We start from the raw sequence: 20740 nt of genomic DNA, 5'->3' as shown, positions 1-20740 counted from the left end.
ACATATAAATGTGATATGGATTATTTGGTCATAAAAAGGAGTGAAGTACTGACACATGCTACACCACGGATGAAAATGAAAGTCATATGAAGAAAAAAAAAAGCCAGTCACAAAGACCACGGAATCCATGTATATAAAGTGTCTAGAATAGACAAATCTGTAGACAAAAAAAAATAAAAGGTTGCTTAGACTTAAGAGGCACCTGGGTGACTCAGTCAATTAAGTGTCCAACTTTTGATTTCAACTCAAATCACAGCTACAGGGTCATGAGATCGAGCCCCATGTCCACATTTGGTGTGGAGCCTGCTTAAGATTCTCTCCGTCCCTCTCCCTCTGTCCCTCTATGCCTTCCTACTCATGCTCTCTCTTTCTTTTTTTTTTTTAATTTTTTAAATTTATTTATGATAGTCACATAGAGAGAGAGAGAGAGAGGCAGAGACACAGGCAGAGGGAGAAGCAGGCTCCATGCACCGGGAGCCCAATGTGGGATTCGATCCCGGGTCTCCAGGATCGTGCCCTGTGCCAAAGACAGGCGCCAAACCGCTGTGCCACCCAGGGATCCCATGCTCTCTCTTTCAAAAAGAAAAAAAAAGTGGTTGCTTAGGGCTAAGAATGAGAGTTTGGGGAAATGGAGAGTGACTGCTAATGAGTGGAGTTTTTTTGGGGGGGGGGGACTATGATATTAGAAAATAGTGGTAATGGTTGAAAACCTCAATATATAAAAAACTCCACTGAATTGGACACTAAATGTGTCAATTGTATGATAAAGAAAGACTGCTGACCAAAAATAACCTACCTGGCAAAGCTTTCCCTTAAGCATTGGGGCAAATAAAGAGTTTTCCAGACAAATGAAAGCTGTAGGAGTTCATCACCACTAGTCCAGCCTAACAAGAAATGCTAAAGTCAGTTCTTCAAGCTGAAGTGAAAGGACACTGACTAGGAACAGGAAAACATGTATACATTTCATTGATAAAGGCGAATATAAAGTTAAATTAGGAATACTCTAATATTTTAATGATGGTGAGTAAATATTTTATAAATTTAGTATAAAGGTTAAAAGGCAAAGTATTAAAAGTAACTATAACTACAATAATTTCTTAATGGATATATAAAGTAAGAAAATACAAACTGTGACATCAAAAACAAAGTGTTGGGGGGAGTTAAGTATGCTTTAGCATATGTTCAAAGTTAAGTCATTATCAGGTTAAAATAGATTGAAATGTTTTATATAAGGCTCATAGTCATCACAAAGCAAAACCTTTAACAGATACAAACAACATAAAGAGAAAGAATCCAAACATACAACAAAACTAGGTCATCCAGACCCTCCCCCCAAAAACCCCAAATCAATAAGGAAACATTGGACTTAAATACCAAGTTAGACCAGATGGACTTAACAAATATTTACAGACATTCCATTCAACAGTAGCAGAATACACATTCTTAAATGCACATGGAACATTCTTCAGGATAAATCACAGCAGGCCACAAAACAAGTCTTAATTAACTGAAAAAACTTGAAATCATATCATTTCTTTCCTAACCTCAAAGGTATAAGACTAGAAATCAACTACAAGAAAGAAACTGTAAAATTCATAAATATCTGGAGATTAACAACATAGTCTGGATAGCCAGTTGAGAAAAAAAATCAAGAGAATAAAATGTATATAGAGAAAATATTTATACAATTATTCTATAAACAAGGGAAACAAGAAGCAGTGGGATGTGTGAAGCAGTGGGATATGTAAAGGGACTTGAAGGCAGGTAAGGTAATTTTACATTTCATTCAAGTTGATAAAATGTCAATACCAGTAGACAGTGGTAAGTTGTGAATACATAATGTACTACCCAGAGAAAATGCTAAAAAAGGTGTTCAAAGTGATACTCTCAAAAACATTATAATCATATTGGAACTCTAAAATATTCAAGTAAACCACAGGAAATCATGAAAAATTAAAAACAAAAAACACCGAGAACATTCTTTTTGATGGCTGAGTAATATTCCATTTTATATATATACCACATCTTCCTTATCCATTCATCTGCTGATGGACATCTGGGCTCTTTCCATATTTTTCAATGGCATGGATGGAACCAGAGGATAATATACTAAGTGAAACAAGTCAGTCAGAGAAAGACAAATACCGTATTATTTCACTCATATGTGGAATTTAAGAAACAAAACAGATGAACATAGGGGAAAGGAAGGAAAAATAAAATAAGATGAAAATTGAGAGAGAAGAAAACGATAAGAGATGCTTAACTCCAGGAAACAAACTGAAGGTTTGCTAGAGGAGAGGTTGGCAGGGGGAAGGGATAATTGGGTGATGGGCATTAAAGAGGGCACTTGAAGTAATGAGCATTGACTATTATATGCAACTGATTAATCAATACATTCTGTCTCTGAAACTAACAAAAAATACAGAGAACAGAAAACAAAATATAAAATAGCAGATATAAGCCTGAACTATCAATAATTATATATATAAATATATAAGTAAATCCATGTATAAATTACATAAGGGTAAATGGTCTTAATATACCAATTGAAGAACTGAGATTAATAGATTAAAAAACATAACCCTACTATATACAGTCAGTGAAACATCAACCTCAAACAGGCAGCCTCAAGCAGAAGAATGAAAACCAATATACCATTCAAATACTGAATTCTTTCCCCTTAAGATCAGGAACAAATTCTAGAAGCTCCATTCTATTTCAACATTATACTTGAAATTCTAGCCAGTCCAACAAGAAAATAAGGGAAATAAGAGGCAAACAAACTGGGAAAAAATAACACTGTCCCTATTTACAGATGATAAGATTGTCTACACAGAAAATCCTAAGGAACCTACCAAAAGACGGTCAGAATATGACAGTTAGCAAGGCCACAGGATACTAGATAAACACACACACAAAAACCAATTGTATTTCTATACTAACAATGAACATGAGCACATAGATACCAAAATCAAAAGCAAATTATCATTTACAATTGCCAAAAAAGTGTCTAATCCTAACAAAATATGTGTAGGACTTTTATACAGAAACAAAACACTGATGAAAGAAATCAAAGGAGATCTAAATAAATTGAGAATCATACCATGTCCATGGATTAGAAAATTCAACATAATAAATATGTCAACCCCCCTCCCCCGCAACTGATACACAGGTTTAACACAATTTCTATCATAATTCCAGTTAGATTTTATTTGTAAGTGTAGACAAAATTATTTTAAAATTTATATAGAAAGGCAAAGTAACTAGAATAGTTAAGCAATATGGAAAAAAAAAGAATACAATGAGAGGACCAATTTCAAGATCTCTTACATAGCTACAGTAATCAAGATTGTACGTTATTAGCAAAGGGACAGACGCATAGATCAATGGAACAGAACATGAACCCAGAATTGGACCCACACAAATATGCTCAGATTGACTTCTGACAAATGTGAAAATTGCAAAACCAATTCAGCCAAGGAGAGCCTTTTCAACAAATAGTGCTAGAGCAATCGCAAATCCACAGGCAAAACAAAACAAAAAGTAGGAAAAAACACCCGAATCTCAAAACTTATACAAAAATGAACTCCAAATGGATCATAGACTTAAATGTAAAATGTAAAACTATTAAACTTTAAAGAAAAATATAGGGCAGCCCCGGTGGCTCAGCGGTTTGGCGCCACCTTCCGCCCAAGGTGTGGTCCTGGAGACCTGGGATCGAGTCCTGCCTTGGGACTTCGCCCTCTGCCTGCGTCTGCTTCTCCCTCTGCCTGTGTCTCTGCTTCTCTTTGTGTGTGTGTCTCTCATGAATAAACAAATAAATAAAATCTTTTAAAAAAAAAAAAGATAGAAAAATATAGTAGAAAATCACTGGGGACTAGGGCTAGGTAGAGTTCTTAAACTCAACACTAAAAACAAGATTGACAGAAGGAAAAAATGATAAATTGGGTTTAACAAAATTAAAAGCTTGCACTATGCAAAAGGTCCCTATTAAGGACATGAAAAGACAAGCTATAGACTAGGAGAAAATACTTGAAAACCACATAACCAACTAAGGACTCGTATCTAGAATATAAAAAGAAATTCAGAACTTAACAGTAAAATGGCAAACAATCTTATTTGAACATGAGCAAAAGACATGAAGAAACATTTCATTAAACACATGTAGGTGGCAAACAAAAAAAACAATGTGCTTGTTAAATAAAAGTACCCCATGCCTGAGTTTTTAAAAGTCAACTTTAGTTGATGAGAGACCTAAAGGTGAAAGTCAAAATTATAAGATATTAGAGCATAAAGAAAAATAACCTGATGGTTGGATAGATAGGAATTTCTTAATCCTTAAAAATCTCTGACTGCATTCACAAAATGGAATTCCTGGGCCCCAAACCCTAAGGATGTTCCACTAAGGTATCACCACTCTCAAAGACCCAGCTGATCTGATTTCAATACTTCATCTCTGTTTCTATTTCAAAGATATCCTGAAACTCATGTTAAGATGAAAGCGTATGGGTGAAAAAAAAGAAAAAAGGAAAGAAAGAAGGAAAAAAGAAAGAAAACAAAAATACACACACTTACAGTTCTTCCCATTCTTTTTTTCGCTGCTGAATCTTAAGCTGGGCCCTTTCAGCTTTTAATATAAGTTTCCTTGTTTTCTCAATTTGATTTTCCACCATAATTTCACTTAGGGTTTTAGGCCGAAATTTCTTCCCTTCTTCTATAATTGATTCTTCTGGCACACTAATGCTCCCACCTGTACAGAGAGTCAATGTTTGTTTGTTTGTTTTCCATCTTCTTGAAACATCAAAACGAAATTCTCAAACTTTTTTAAACCTGCCCCATTTTAAAAAACAGGATATAATGAATCTGTAATTCATTTTGTTAAACAATGACCATCAATTCAACCCCAAAATAAGTCTTTTAGCATACCAAAATAAAGAGACCTAAGTCACAGCATTTGCTCCAAAGGACTTTATTGAAAAGTTGGCAAGATAAGACAAAAACAAGATAAATCACTAGAGGCCACTGACAGATACACTGGGAAATGGTTGGAATATTTGTGATATAGTGGGGGAAGGGGAAAACAAGCAAGTCCTATCTGACATGTATAATTTGAGGTGACATTCACCAACTGCAGTGGTCTGGGGCCAATTAAAAAACTGGTCAGAAACATGCAATCAAACCTATGATTTAAGAGTTACGTATCTACTGAGGCAATTTCTTACTTTATGTTCAAGCTATGGAGAGATATACTTTGGAAAAAAGTTAAATAATAATATGAGATGGTCATATGGTTATAACTCACGATTTCACTTCTCATTTCAAATATATGGTAATATGGAAAAGCAGGAGTTTAGTGTGGCTTGAGTGATCATGGAAAGACTTTATAACAAAAGTGTAATTCAATCTGGGATCTCTAAGAATTGGTAGAATTCAGAGAAGAGAGGAAGGAATTGGTCCCTCCAGTGGGAGCCTGCGTATAAAACTATCAGGCATAATTAGAGAGCAGTGAGCAAGACAATAGGCTAAAAATACTAGCAGAACAGTATGAAAATGCACTATTAATAGGAAACAGAATAAGGATATGCTGTGGAAGGATTAAATACCAGGAAAATGATTTCAGAATTTATCCCAGAGGCAGAAAGGAGCCATTAAGTTTTTCTCAATCAAGAGGATAAAGCGGCATTAATGTCAGTACTGTATCATGGGCACTAGCTGCAGTGCCCCCCTTGATTTATTTTTGATTGGGCTCTCCAAGTCATTCCCAGAATTCTTGTCTTCCTCCTATTCATCTGCAGTCACCCCGTGGGTAGTTACAAGAGGCAGGTCACAGAGATTAAGAGGTACTTTTCACACCTGAATTCTAAGCTCATCGCTCTGTTTAAAGCACTTGCTCTTGGACAATATTTTGAAATGTCACATTCTATCCCCATACTCTGGGTTAGGGTCCAAGAATCTGCAAGGAAACACTGCCTAGAAACTAGCAACTGGGGAAATCCTAGACTTAAGAATAGATGTTGGAAGAAATCAGCAGCATCAAGTACTCTAACCCACTCAGTCACATAACCAGGGTGGGTTTTCCTTAGCAGCACGCATTGAAGAGCTGATGGCGGAGCATTTGCTGGAGGAACATGGCTTCCCATTCTCAGCCATGCCACACCGCCCTATTTCTCTTGATTATTATTCCGAAGGAATAAGGAAAGGGAGGCAAGAGATTGAGCTCAAGCCATCAAAAAAGGATCTGAAGGTTCTACCTATTTGAAACCTATTTGAAACTTATTAAAGTAAGGGATCCCTGGGTGGCGCAGCGGTTTGGCGCCTGCCTTTGGCCCAGGGCATGATCCTGGAGACCCGGGATCAAATCCCATGTTGGGCTCCCGGTACATGGAGCCTGCTTCTCCCTCTGCCTATGTCTCTGCCTCTCTCTCTCTCTCTGTGTGTGACTATCATAAATAAATAAAAAATTAAAAAAAAAAGAAACTTATTAAAGTAAGAATTTAGAAGGCTTCTTGTTATTTAGGCTACCTGTATCTTTCTGGCTATCCTTTCTTCCAGCTCCCTCTTTTTCAGATCTCTCCAATTTGCTTGTTCTTCTCTCTGTTAGACTTATTCTTTTGAACTTGGAGTACTTAGAGGGCTTCACAAGTCTATAGGAAGATATCTTGTGATCACTTTGTATGGCACGAACCACAATAATATCATTTTCCAATGACTCACGAAATCTGAAAAAAAAAATAGAACAAGTATTTACACTAGTCACCATTTTAACCATTTATACTATTTTAATAATTCTGCAAGATTAAGTAACAAAATAAGACCACTTATACACTATGCTTATAAATGATATTGCTAGATCCAAAAATTTGACAATGCGTTAACCAACAAGGATGTGATAGAAGTCGCATAGGACTTGGTTAAAGAACAAGTAGAATTTTCTTTCTAATGAAAACATTACACAACCCATTATTAATCATATAATGCCACTCTTTTGCTAATATGTAGAAAAATGAAAAATTTTCAGGCAGACTATAATTTAATGGTGAGTGGATCACATCAAACTCTGACAAAATGTAATCCACCTAATATCTCATATAGCTCTTTTATATATATAATCTGATATATATACATATCATATAGCTCATATACATGACCGTATTTGTCTCTATAAAAAATATTCAATTCAGGAATTCATATTACTATCTAGTTCATTTTCTTTTACAGCCCACAGAGATTTAATCATTATCAATTAATGGCTAATTGTTGCTATTTTTTTGGCACTAGTTCATAATTACTCTCCAATCTTTTAATTTTAGAATTTAATTTGTGTATATAGTAATTATTCCTAGTTCATCTTTCTATTTTTTAATCCAATCCTTTGAACACTTTCTTCTTTTAAAATGCCTTACTAATTCTAATTTTGCCTTTTCTCGCAGAGCATAGTATCTTTCTCTTCACTCTAAAACTTAACTCCCTTTATCTTCCTGCCTGCTGGAATATTACTCTTTAAATTTTAATCTTTCAATGAAACAAAAAAACATGAAGGAAAACATGGATGGTTTTGGTTCCATCAAAATTTAAAATTTCTAGGATGCCTCAGTGGTTGAGCATGTCTGCCTTTGGCTCAGGGCGTGATCTCAGGGTCCTGGGATAAAGTCTCACATTGGGCTCTTTATGGGGAGTCTGCTTCTCCCTCTGCCTATGTCTCTGTCTTCTCATCATGTCTCTCATGAATAAATAAATAAAATCTTTAACAAAAATTTAAACTTCTGCATAGTTAGAAAAATGTAAACAAAGTTTAAGATAAACAGCAAAGTGTGAGAAAGTATTTGCAATACATATAATAAAAGAAAAACACAGAAACAGTGAATAAAACTAGGGAAAAATAGAATTCAAAGGAAATTGAACATGGACTCTTTCTCCGAAGATTAAATATAAGTGAACTATAAATGTATGAAAATAAATGCTTAACTTCATCAATAATCAGAAAAATGCAAATTATTCAAGCAAGAGTTATCACATTTGGTCTATTTAAATTAGTGGAGATGAAAACACTGGTAGTACCCAGTGGTACAACTTTATTCTCTCCCCCATTCTGATCAGATAGCAAGGTAACTTATTTCCTTCCGTATGTTTAGTGAAGACATAAAGCCGAGGGAGGGAAAGCAGGGAATTAACAAGCAATTGAAGGCAAGAAGATTGAGGAAGAAGAGGTTCCACCTAACAAGGGGGATGATGGACAAATTGGGTCCTAGAGCTGTAGGCACATATTCCCTGATTCTGACAGCTTCTGGGGAGTGTCCCAAAGACAACGGCTGCAAGTATGTTCGATCCTGGGAACAGGGATTCCTGGCCTCACCAAAAACTACCTGCTCCAGCAGAGCACAGGAACGCAAACAAATGAAAGAAGCAGACAGGCTGGGGCAATGAGCCTCACTGGTTTAAGATTCATAATATATTCATATGTATGAATTCATACTATATATATATAAACAAATATAATATGAATAGTCATTAAAGCCAAACATAGGATATATTATATTGAAGGTTCTTCCTGAGAAGAACTTCTTAGCTACTTCCATCTCTTGGTAGGTAGTAATCTAGATATAATTCCACAATTCAAATATTCAGGTATTTAATATCAGTGCCATGAGTCACAGAGCAGAGTACCAGAGAGGAAACTGCTGCCTAGGGAGAGAGCTCTGAAGGTCTGCAGATGTCTCTCTTCCAGGCTTCAGGTGATTACTGATCACCTGTATGCATGTGATATGTCTACCTGAGGTTGGGGAAAGAATCACCAGAAGACAACAGATAGAATAATCCCTGGGCCTCACACAAGTTAAAATAGCTTGTGTTTCCACAAACCCCATAATACATAGGATAGAGTTCTCAGAAGGATTTTTGTCCTAGTAATGATGAAAAATTAACTCTAGACTAAGGGCTGCCTAGACTTAATCTGCCTAACACAGATTGAAAGCAAGCCTCAAAAACTCAGACTATTTCCAAGTAACTTAATCCCAAAACAAGGCTCAAGAGTATTTAAAAGTGTCAAAAAAAAAAAAAATACCCAGTACCTACAATGTGAAATTCATAACGTCTGGCATCCAAAGTTTTTCAGCAAAGCAAAAAGCATAACCAAAATAAAGAAAAAATTTTCAACTAATAGAAATAGACCCAGAAAACACACATGATGTAACTAGCAGACAAGCACATTAAAGCAGTTATTATATTTTATAAGTTCAGGAAGTAGAGGAAAGCATGAGCACATTAGAGTGAACAAAATCCTTACCTATGATACTAGGAAACCATAAATAATGATTAATAAATTCATATAAATACATTATTTACATGTATGGTTATAACCACTAGAAGAGATATGAAAAGTGGATTCTCTTTGAGATCTATCATATTTATGGGTTGAAATACTCAATACTTATTTTAAAAATCTATTATGTCAAAGTTGATCTATAGATTCAGTGTAATTCCAGTCAAAATCTTAGCAGGGTTTTTGGTGAAAATTGACAAATTGCAAAGGACCTATGCAATACTGAAGATGAAAAACAAAGCCAGAGGATTTATAATATCAGGTGTCAAGAATAATTAAAATAGCATTATACTAGCACAAAGGCAGGCCAATGGAATAGAATGAATAGTTCTTCAGAAATGAATATATATGAATATATAAACACACATATACATATATATTATATACATATAAATACTTGATTTATGACAAACCTATCACTACAATCTGAGGAGGAAAGCATGGTCTTTTCAACAATGATACTAAGTCTATTTCATATCCATATAGAAACAAATGACACATGATCTCCCTCTTATACCACCCCCAAAAATCAATATAGATAATGGTAAAACAATAGAGCTTCTAGAATAAAACACAGGAGAATTATTTCATGAATTGGGAATAGGCACAGATTCCTTACCTATAGCATACACGAACCATAAAAGAAAAATATTGATAAATTGAACTTTATTAAAGTTAGAAACTTCTGCTTAAAAAAGACCTCATTAAAAGAATGAAAAGGCAAGCCACAGATTAAAGATATTTTACATGCATGCACACACACACATCACACATCATATATATACGTGTATCACAAATACATGTCATACATCTACAAAAGATTCCTACCTAGAAGATATGAATACTCTTACAACCCAATTTTAAAAATGAACAAAGAACTTGAACACCTAAGAGAATACACAAATAACCAATAAATATAAGAAAAGGGGCTAAAATCATCACTCATCAGGTAAATGCCAATTTAAATCACATGGAGCTACTACTACAGAATAGCTAAAATTTAAAGAAGTGACAATACTAAGTGATGACAAGCATGAGTGTTATGGGTTGAATTGTATCTGCCAGAAAGACACTTAGAAATCTCCCAGTATCTTGGAGTATAATCTCTTCTGGAAATAGGGTCTTGACAGAGGTAATCAGGTTAAAGTGAGATTAGAGTGGTCCTAACCCAACATTACCTATATACTTATAAAAAGTGGAAACTTGGACATGCATTGAGAGAAGACTATGTGAAAAAACACAGAGACAACACCACTTGAAGGCAGAAGGTTTGGGATAATGCATCTAACAGGAAGGAGCTCCAAAGACTGCTGGCAAACCAGCAGAAGCTGAGAGAGGCATGGAACAGATTCTCCCTCCCAGGTCTCAGAAGAAACTAACAAATTGCATTTTTCATAGAACTAGAGCTAGTAACCTTAAAATTTATATGGAACCACAAAGAACTTTGTTGAGAAAAAACAACAAAGCTGGAGGTAGGACAATCCCAGATTTTGTGATATGCCACAAAGCTGTAGTAATTAAAATATGGTACTGGCACAAAAATAGACACATAGGTCAATAGAACAGAATGGGAAGCCCAGAAAGAAACCCATGTTTATATGGTCTATTAATCTACAACAAAGGAGACAAGAATACACAATGGGGAAAAGACCCTCTGTTCAACAAATGGTATTGGAAAAACTGGACAGCTTCATGTAAAAGAATGAAACAACCACTTTTTACCACCATATACAAAAATAAGCTCAAAATGGATTACAGACCTAAATGTGAAACCTAAAACCATAAAACTCCTAAAAGAAAATATAGGCAGTAATCTCTTGGATATCACCCTTAGCAACATATTTATGGATATGTTTCTTCAGGCAAGGGAAACAAAAGTAAAAATAAACTGTTGGGAATACACAAAAATAATTTGAAAAGATATATTCTCCACTATGCTTTTTGCAATATTATTTATAATAGTTAAGCTATGGTAGCAACCCAAGTGTCCACTGATAGATGAATGGGTAGAGTGGTTTGTATACATGTATGTGTGTGGGGTGTGTGTGTGTGTGTGTGTGTGTGTGTACACACAGGCACATACATACAATGGACTATTAGCCATAAAAAAACAATGAGATTTTGCCATTTCCAACAACATGGATGGACCTAAAGGATATTATGCAAAGTGAAGTCAGAGAATGACAAATACCATAGATTTCACTTATGTGTGGAATTTAAGAAACAGAACAAGTGAACAAACAAAAACAGACTCTTAAATACAGAGAACATACTGAAGGGATGGTGGGTGGGTGGGTAAAATAGACAAATGGGATTAAGAAGAGATTAATGGGGGCACCTGGCTGGCTCAATTTGTAGAGTATGTGACTCTTGATCTCGGGGTTGTGAGTTTAAGCCCCACATTGGGTGTAGAGATTACTTAAAAAAGAGGATATTAACAAACTTCCATTTATAAAATAAGTCATGAGATGAAAAATACAGCATAGGGGATAGGGAATATAGTCAGTAATATCGTGATAATGTATGGTGACTACACTTATTGTGGTGAGTACAAAGTAATGTATAGAATTGTTGAATCAATATGTTGTATACGTGAAACTCATATGTCAATTATACTTCAATATACATAAATAAAAATACATATCTCTCCTCAAAAAAAAAAATCCACTCCAACTCAACCAACATTTTGATTTTGGACTTCCAGCCTCTTTGTCTGTTATTTTAAGCCAACCAGTCTGTTGTACTTTGTTATGGAAGCCCTAGGAAGCTGATACAATGGGGATCAGTTGGAATTCTCATACACTAATGGCCATGGTATAAATTGGTTGAATCATTTTTGGTTCTAGTATATAGTATCTAGTACCTAGTACGTAGTATCTAGTAAAGCCAAACATGCATATAATCTATGACCCGGCAATTCTTCTCCTGGTTATATTGCAAACAAATAAGTTCTTATGTCCACCAAAAAGCATGCACAAGAATGGTCATAGCAGCATTATTCATCATTTCAAAAAAATAGAAACAATTCAAATATCCATCAACAGTAGCATGAATAAATAAATCATGGTATGAGCATTGAAGACTATTACAAAACAATGAAAAAGTATAAACTACTGCTACCTGCAACAACATAGATAACCTAAAGCATGATGCTAAGTAAAAGAAGCCAAATACAAAAGAGTTCATGTTGCAGAATTCAATTGTATGAAATTCTCAGACAAAACTCATGATAAACATTCATCTCTGGCGAGTTAATATTTACCGGGAAGGGGGCCACAAGGGAACTTTTCAGAGTACCATGAATATTCTTAATCTGGGCAGTGGATGTATGTGATATATAACTGTAAAATTTATCAAGCTATTCAGTTAAAATTTATGCATTTTACTGAATGTAAATTACATCTCAAAAAGGCAAAAAAAAGGCACAATTTCTTCTGGGGAGTCCTATTGGTACATGAGAGAGACTGGACAGGAAGTTGTCTTCCATTATACATCTCTTAATTCTATCTCATTTTTTATTTTTAAAATATGTGCATGCTCATGTGTTAACTAGATATAATTTGTCAAAAACAGAATAAATATTACATAATTTAGTTTGTAAAAAATCTAATTTTTAATTAAAAACAATTTTATTGTATTATTTTTATTTAAATGCCAGTATATGTAATACAGTGTTCTAGTAATTTCAAGTGTACAATATAGTGATTCAGCATTCTCATACATCACCAGTACTTATCATGACAAGTGCACTCCTCAATCCCCATCACCCTTTTCTTCTGTCACCGAATCACCTCCCCTCTGGTAATCATCAGTTTGTTCTCTATAGTTAAGAGTCTGTTACCTGGTTTGTCTCTGTTTTTTTCTCTTGCTCATTTTTTTTGTTTCTTAAATTCAAACAAATCACAGTATTTGTCTTCCTCTGAGTTATTTTGCTTAACATTATTCTGTCTCCATCTACGTCATTTCATTTTTTAAAAACAGATTTTATTTATTTATTCATGAGAGACACAGAGAGGCAGAGACACAGGCAGAGAGAAGCAGAGGCATAGGCAGAGGGAGAAGTAGGCTCCCTCTGGGGGGCCTGATGCAGGACTCAATCCCAGGACCCCAGGATCATGCCCTGAGCCAAAGGCAGACATTCAACCACTGAGCCACACAGGTGTCCATGTCATTTCAAATGGCAAGATTTTATTATCTTTTATGGCTAAATAATATTCCATTGTATAGATACTGCACCTTCTTTACTCATTCATCTATCCATGGATACTAGGGCTGCTTCCATAATTCGGCTATTATAACTAATTCTGCAATAAACATATGGGTGCTTGTATGCCTCTGAATTAGTTTTTTTTTTTTTTTGTATTTTTTGGGTAAATATCCAAATAGTAGGATTACTGGATCATGAGGTAGTTCTGTTTTTAAATTTTGAGGAACATCCATACTGTCTTCCACAGTGGCTGGTTTGCATTTCCAACAGTGCATGAAGTTTCCTTTTTCTCTGCCTCCTCACCAACACTTGCTGTTTCTTGTGTTTTTGATTTTAGCCATTCTGACAGGTGTGAGGTGATATCCTATTGTGTTTTTTATTTGAATTTCCCTGATGATGAGATATCTTTTTTTTAATAAGTTTTTACTTTTAATTCCAGTGTAGTTAGCATACAGTGTTATATTAGTTTTAGGTGTATAATATAGTGATTCAACACTTCCACATATTACTCAGGGCTCATCACAAGTGCACTTTTTTTATAATAAATTTATTTTTTTATTGGTGTTCAATTTACCAACATACAGAATAACACCCAGTGCTCATCCCGTCAAGTGCCCCCCTGATCTTGAACATCTTTTCATGTGTTTGTTGGCCAGCTGGACGTCTTCTTTGGAGAAATGTCTACTCATGTCTTCTGCCCATTTTAAAATTGTTTTCTGTGTGTTGAGTTGAAAATGTATTTATTTATACATACCTACATACACACACACACACACACAGAAAGGAGAAGAGGGAAAGAGAGAGTCTCAAGCAGGCTCCACACCCAGCATGGTGCTGATATGGGGCTTGATCTCATGACCCTGAGATCATGACCTGAGCCAAAATCAAGAGTCAGATGCTTAACCAATTGAGCCACGGTAGTGCTTTGAAAAATCTAATTGTTAAACTTCCCAGATTTAAATTTCCCAGAAAGCTCAAGAAGATATCAGTAGCAGTGACAAGAGGATTCCTTGAGATTTCAAATGTTAGTAGGTACTCCAGGACACCTCTTACCTGACCATTTTGATTAAGCCATTGTGAACAACTTCATTCAAATATATGTTCTCAAACATCCTAACTTGTAGGAAATACAAATCCTACCTATTCTGTAGCTTCATGAGGCCAAGTTCATGTTTCTCTTTTTCCCAAGCTAATTCCTTTTCCACTTGATGAATTTTAAAAGCTGTTTTTCTGGCAATCTCAGCACGAATTTTGGAATCCACATCAAAATCCTGCAAATAAGTGGATTTGTTCATCAAAATGGGTACATTTATCACTGTACATTATCAATCCTATTTCATACCCGGATACAGATTAAGTTTTGTACCTAATTTCACTTTGCATCATAATTCTCTTCCAAATATCACAAACTGTTCTAGAAAAAAATAACAATTTTATTTCCACAAAATATGGAGAAAAGTTCTCAGAAATAATTAACAATACTGCAAATAAAATTCTATATTAAAGGATTTTCCCACATAAAAACAATGAACGATAACAGAATATTTGGAGAGTGTGCAGAGGTTAAAAAAAATACTTCTACCACTCTAAAGCAACCAGTGGCACATAACCAGCGAGGCACAGGGTAGGGGTTCATGGCACCCCTTCCCACGTGGCCCCACCCAGGAAAGACAGCTAAGTCTTTGGTGTCTTTTTTAAGGTCACCAAGTTCTAGCTGGATGTCCTTTGGCAAGGGGGCTATTTCTCCCATAAGGGTAATTAGGGGAGCAATGTTTTTTTTTTTTTCCCCTTTTCTCTTGGAAAAATATCAGTGCCTGCTTTCAGACTAAATTATAAGTAGTAATTATCTTTCCAGGGGTGTTTCAGGGGCAGGGAAAGTACAACACAATCTTGGAATATCTTAGTATTTTTTTAAAGATTTTATTTATTCATGAGAGACACACACACACACAGAGGGGCAGAGACACAGGTAGAGGGAGAAGCAGGCTCCATGCAGGGAACCTGACATGGGACTCGATCCTGAGTCTCCAGGATCAGGCCTTGTGCTGAAGGCAGCGCTAAACCGCTGAGCCACCTGGGCTGCCCTCCATGGGTGTTTCAGTTTTAAGTAGTGATGTATATAAAATGCTTAGCTATAGAACCCACCTCAGGCGTTCTTTATTTTGAATTATGTTACTTATATTCTGTAAATGTCAACCTTTTTTCTTAGTAAAATAGCAATATCTTTTAACCATTATGGGTTGGTCTTTTAAACAATATAAGGTAGCCATTATGATTTCACTAGAGCATTTTTCATATGGAATTGACTAGATGCCTCTAAAATTATAGGTATAGTCAGGATGATAAATTCTGGCTTTTTATTTGATTAGATTCTTGACAGCAATTCCACTTTGGAAGAAGTATATAATGAAAAGAAAATCACTAGCAGGTAGATGGAGCTTTGTAATAAGTCAGAAAAGAGAAAAAATAATACAAAATTAGCTTAAACAATTTGTTGATTGTCCCCATAGCTACAATTACACTAAGTCATCTTTTAAAAATTTGTGGATCTATCGCGTACTATCTTTTTGATGAATTCAGTGAATTATCGAAATAGAATCACAGAGAATCAGAATATATGTGTATCTTGATTAGGTACAAGTAAGTGTTGATAACCAGATTCAAACCTGTATTTATATTTTACTTGTTACTCGCCCCCATCAAAAAAAAAAAAAAAAGTGAGGTAGCTAAATCTGGAAGTAAACCTTATGTAAGGAAGCTCTTCTGTATCCAAACCAAGCTGTGTGTCAAGTTCTACAGTATTTTAGCTGCTACCAATACACTAGCCAGATAAAAGGGGACCTTAAGGATGATTTTAAGTTTCCTACTTTATCAGCAAAATAGTAGTCTTGATCGAAAAAAATAGTGTATATTTTAAAAAATTAAAGTCAAATTTCTTTGAGGCTTACTGTTCGCTTAAACTGCATATGCTTTGGTAATTCTTGATTCATTTCTATAAGTTTCCAAAATTCATTTCTCAAAGCTTTGAGCTTTTCTCTCTTCCCAGCCTTTATTTCTTCCACTTCTTTCATTAACTTGTCGTGTTCTCTTTTTCTTCTAGCATTCTCAATACTGAAAACAGATATTGAAAAGGATAATGAGATAGAGAAACAGCGTAAGAAGAAACAAGGACTCAATAACTTGGAAATTCTTTTGGCTTGGTCAGCTTCTAAAAAGTGCCATTTTGCAACAGTTTAGGGCTAGTGAGTATTTATCAAAAATTCCCATACCTATAGGATTTGGGATCTTCAATATCTTCTGGAATTGGCTCTGCTTCAATTCCAAACTGTAGAAAGGGGAGAAATGGTTAAATTGCATATTTCTCTTAAAATATCTAATATTTTCTCTTAAAATATTTTCTCTTAAAATATTTTCTCTTAAAATATCTAATATCTAATATAAATTTCTAATAATTATAGGCTTGCCAAGTATTTTCACAAGAAATAAACTAGAGAAAACTAAGGGAAAATATTGCAATTGATTAAACTTATTTCTGTTTTAAACAGGTAGGTAGAAAAAGTCTTGAAACTTAATGCGTCTGCAAAATGTTGAGATCACCATAATTCCTCTCCAAAATGTGAATTGCTAATATCATGCATTGCCAACAAAGAATAAACACAAAAATTTTCTAGGTCATTTGTTTTAAAATGCTATTTTTTAGCTTATGCCCTTTCATATATGCATAATTCTCCCCAAGTACTCTATGTATACAGGAAGAGTTTAAAATGTATTTTTTAAATTAAAAGTTTATTTTAGTATAGTTGACATACAATATTTTTTTAAACTTTAAGCATTTCACTTGACCTTATTTAAAAAAGACATACAGTGAGAAATGCACAGAATAGTATAGTTCCCCTCCTTGAGAAAGAAAGATGAAGTCAGAAATATGAATCTCCTTTTAGAAAATAAATTAGTTTAAGGGAACTATGAAGTAAATCATTTAAAAGTACTTTGCTTATTCAGGTGCAATGCTATAAAATTTAAGGAAGAAGAATTATAATCCAGTGAACCAAATAAAGTCTGAGGTTGCTAGCTAATCAGTTCTTAAGTAAAAGTGAACTTGTTCATTCTCTATTCTTTTTCATCACAGATCTATTTTGTTGTCATTCATTGTAAAGAAATAAGGAGTCTCTTTTCACCAAGTTGTATTATTACAGTACTAGTCTTTACACATATGAAATATATCTACATATGTTTCTGTAAGACAAGGTTTAGAACTTTTTTGTTAAGATTTTTTTTTTTAAAGTAATCTCTACACCCAACGTAGGGCACAAACTCACAATCCCAGGATCAAGAGTTACATGCTCTACTGACTGAGCAAGCCAGGTGCCCCAAAGTTTAGAACTTCAGTAAAAGTGAAGTTTCTACAGAGAGTTTCTACAGAGAGAGTTTCTTTTTTTTTTTAATTGTAATTTTTTTATTGGAAAACAAATATACAACTTGGAATGGATTTGAGGCAAATTGTGCCATAAGCAGAATTTTCTTTAAGTGGCTAAAACAAAGTTTAAAAAGCAAGTAACAATAAAAGAAAATGTTTCTGGTACAGGACCAGCAGTACAAAAAAATAGTGTACGAGTACCTGGATAATACACCCGTTTTGCAATAGTGCAACTTTTAAGTACATATTGTTGACTGTCCATAGTCCACGCAGAGTTACAACTCCACACTTCAACAACAACATGCTGACAGTTCCTAAAGAAAACTACTTAAAAAAAAAAGGCATAACCCAGATGTTCCCTCATTTGACCAACTCCATCTAAGTTTAGATGTGCAGAAGGGTTTAGATATATCCAGAGTAAGCTACATGCAACATGTTACTTGATCAATTTTCTAAGACACAAGACATGACCAGCGTAAAAAACAGTGATGGCTAATACATTGTAATTACTGTTAATCACTTAGGACATAACTTGATTGAATTTTATGGTTTTTTTCATAAATTTATTTTTTATTGGTGTTCTTTGCCAACATATAGAATAACACCCAGTGCTCATCCCGTCAAGTGCAAATACCCACCATTTGCTTCGACGTGGATGGAACTGGAGGGTATTATACTGAATTTTATGTTTTTATTCTTTTATTGCCCAGAGCCAAGTCCCTTGGTTTTCCATTAGCAGTGTGGTCTCCAGGATTTGATGCTGATACCAAGCCCACTACCCCAGCCTCAGCTCAATAAATTTGAGTTAAACAGAGTTGCTGCCAACTGTGCCAAGATACAGGCCAATTGTTCTCAATCCTGGCTGTACCTTAGAATCCTAGGGCCTGAGACTGGGGGAGAGGGTAAGATATTTTATAAAATACTGCTACCTTGGCCTCACTTTCAGATATTCTGATTTAACTGCTCCTGGCTAGGGCTCAGGCATCTGTACTTTAAATGACTTCCCAGCAGATTCTAAAGGAAGAAGCTTAGACGTAGGCAGAGCTTAGTCCTCTCTTGATTCATTTCTTTCTGATTTTGCCTTCTTAAAAACAAAGTCTGCATCAATGACATAAGAAATATTTATTGAAGTCATAAATAAAAGGATGCTATTATACAAATGTGGAATGGATTTCTTCTGTCCAAGATAGATTTCCATAGAGAGAGCTGGCAAGGTAGAAAGAAAAGGATTTTCTTCTTCATAATTTTCCCTTCTATAATTCTTCCTGAGCTAAAGGTCTTTAGAGAACAGTCCATTCTCCAAATTTTGCTTCTATTAATAGAAATGAAAATTTATCTGCTCAAATCTGCCCTACTTTTTGTAGAAGTGGGCTACCTATTAAATGGGATGCCAATGTATTCACAGGAATTTTAACTACGGTCTAATATAATTCCCTCTTGAGGAGCAATTCTAATGGTTATTAGTGATTTTTTTCCCCAAAGGAACCACTTTGATAATAGAAACTTCAAGTCATGTGGTAGGGCAAATGGATATCATTGGGGATATTAACTAGCAATCTTCATTACAAAGCCGATAATACATTCTGCCTAAGAATAGAATAATTTAACTTAATGTTTGATCATAATCTACATTATCATATTCTAATACTAAAGACTAGTATTTTTACAACTCCTTTCAAACACAAATTATGGTGTACATCTCATATATGTCCCTTTAATAAGTGAGTAAATGAAAAATATATATCTGGAAAAAATGTACATTTTGAAAACAAAGAAATTTAAATCAAGAAACTGATTGATATAGAAAAATTGACTTGAGAAATTCTATAATTTTAGGGCTATAGGGGAATTCAGTGACTTTAATATTTAATAACAGAGGCACCAGAAAGCCAAAATTATAATACTAACAGCAAGAATAGACTATAAGGTAAATATGTCTAAAGAGTTTTCAGTTTTTAAAGAATGAGTAATTTTGACATCACTATTTTAAAGTATTTTTTATCATTGTTATTAGTCGGTTACATACCCTGGGAGATGGCACTTTGGCTTTGATAGATTTCTTCAGCTCAAATTCAGAAAAAATGGTGAAAACAAAGATATTACTATCTGCCCCAGTAGTCACCAAGAAACGGTCATCAAAACTAGTAGAGATGCCTTTAACACATCCATAATTATTGTCATGAATATTGAAGTGCCAGTAGTCCACCATATTCATCAATGAAGGATTATTCTGACTTAAGATATAGACTCGAATTGCTCCATCTTGCATTCCACAGAACATTAGATCTTGGTGAATGCTATGAAACATAAATTGTTCTTCATGTTAATATGAAAATATTTAAGTTAACTGACAAATGACTATACTTTAATAACACAGATCTCATGGATTACGTTGTGCAGCTCCCCACTCCTATTTTGAAGCCCTAACGAACTATGGCAGCCTTAGCAAACTCATACAAAAGGGTAGAAGGGGGGAAAAAGCCAGTTTGAAATTTGGAGCTATTATAGTTGATCTTCAAAAGAATGACTGGCATATATGTTTAATTCTCAAATAAAGGAATAATCAATCAATTTGTGATTTGTCCAGAATCATTTTAATACTTAACCTTTATTATCTGACCATGCAGTAGCATCCTCCTAAGTAACAGAAAGTAAATCCCTAAAACAATTGTGTGATAAACAGAAATTCGGACAGAATATTTGACAGAGGGACTTGAAATACAGTTTCAGAATTAGCTTTGATTCTATTTATTCATTCAATTGATTTAACTAGAAAATGTTTGAGTGCCTTTCCATT

General features: G+C 34.6%; 1 protein-coding gene across 11 annotated transcripts in view; it reads right to left on the bottom strand.

The window, feature by feature from the left end:
* CFAP44 (cilia and flagella associated protein 44) overlaps positions 1-20740 on the bottom strand; it is a 126439-nt gene that overhangs the window by 44248 nt on the left and 61451 nt on the right. For all 11 annotated transcript variants that reach the window (XM_077884497.1, XM_077884492.1, XM_077884500.1 and 8 more), the window contains 6 exons: positions 19970-20240; positions 16796-16851; positions 16475-16637; positions 14667-14797; positions 6523-6719; positions 4576-4750 (listed from right to left, as the gene is read on the bottom strand). In XM_077884497.1, the coding sequence (XP_077740623.1) occupies positions 4576-4750; positions 6523-6719; positions 14667-14797; positions 16475-16637; positions 16796-16851; positions 19970-20240 (993 nt within the window). The remainder of the gene's footprint in view (positions 1-4575; positions 4751-6522; positions 6720-14666; positions 14798-16474; positions 16638-16795; positions 16852-19969; positions 20241-20740) is intronic.

Source organism: Canis aureus, chromosome 35 (assembly GCF_053574225.1).
Source record: "Canis aureus isolate CA01 chromosome 35, VMU_Caureus_v.1.0, whole genome shotgun sequence".
Lineage (NCBI taxonomy): Eukaryota > Metazoa > Chordata > Mammalia > Carnivora > Canidae > Canis > Canis aureus.
Note: the sequence above shows the minus strand (reverse complement) of the source record. Positions and strands in the feature narration are given on the sequence as shown.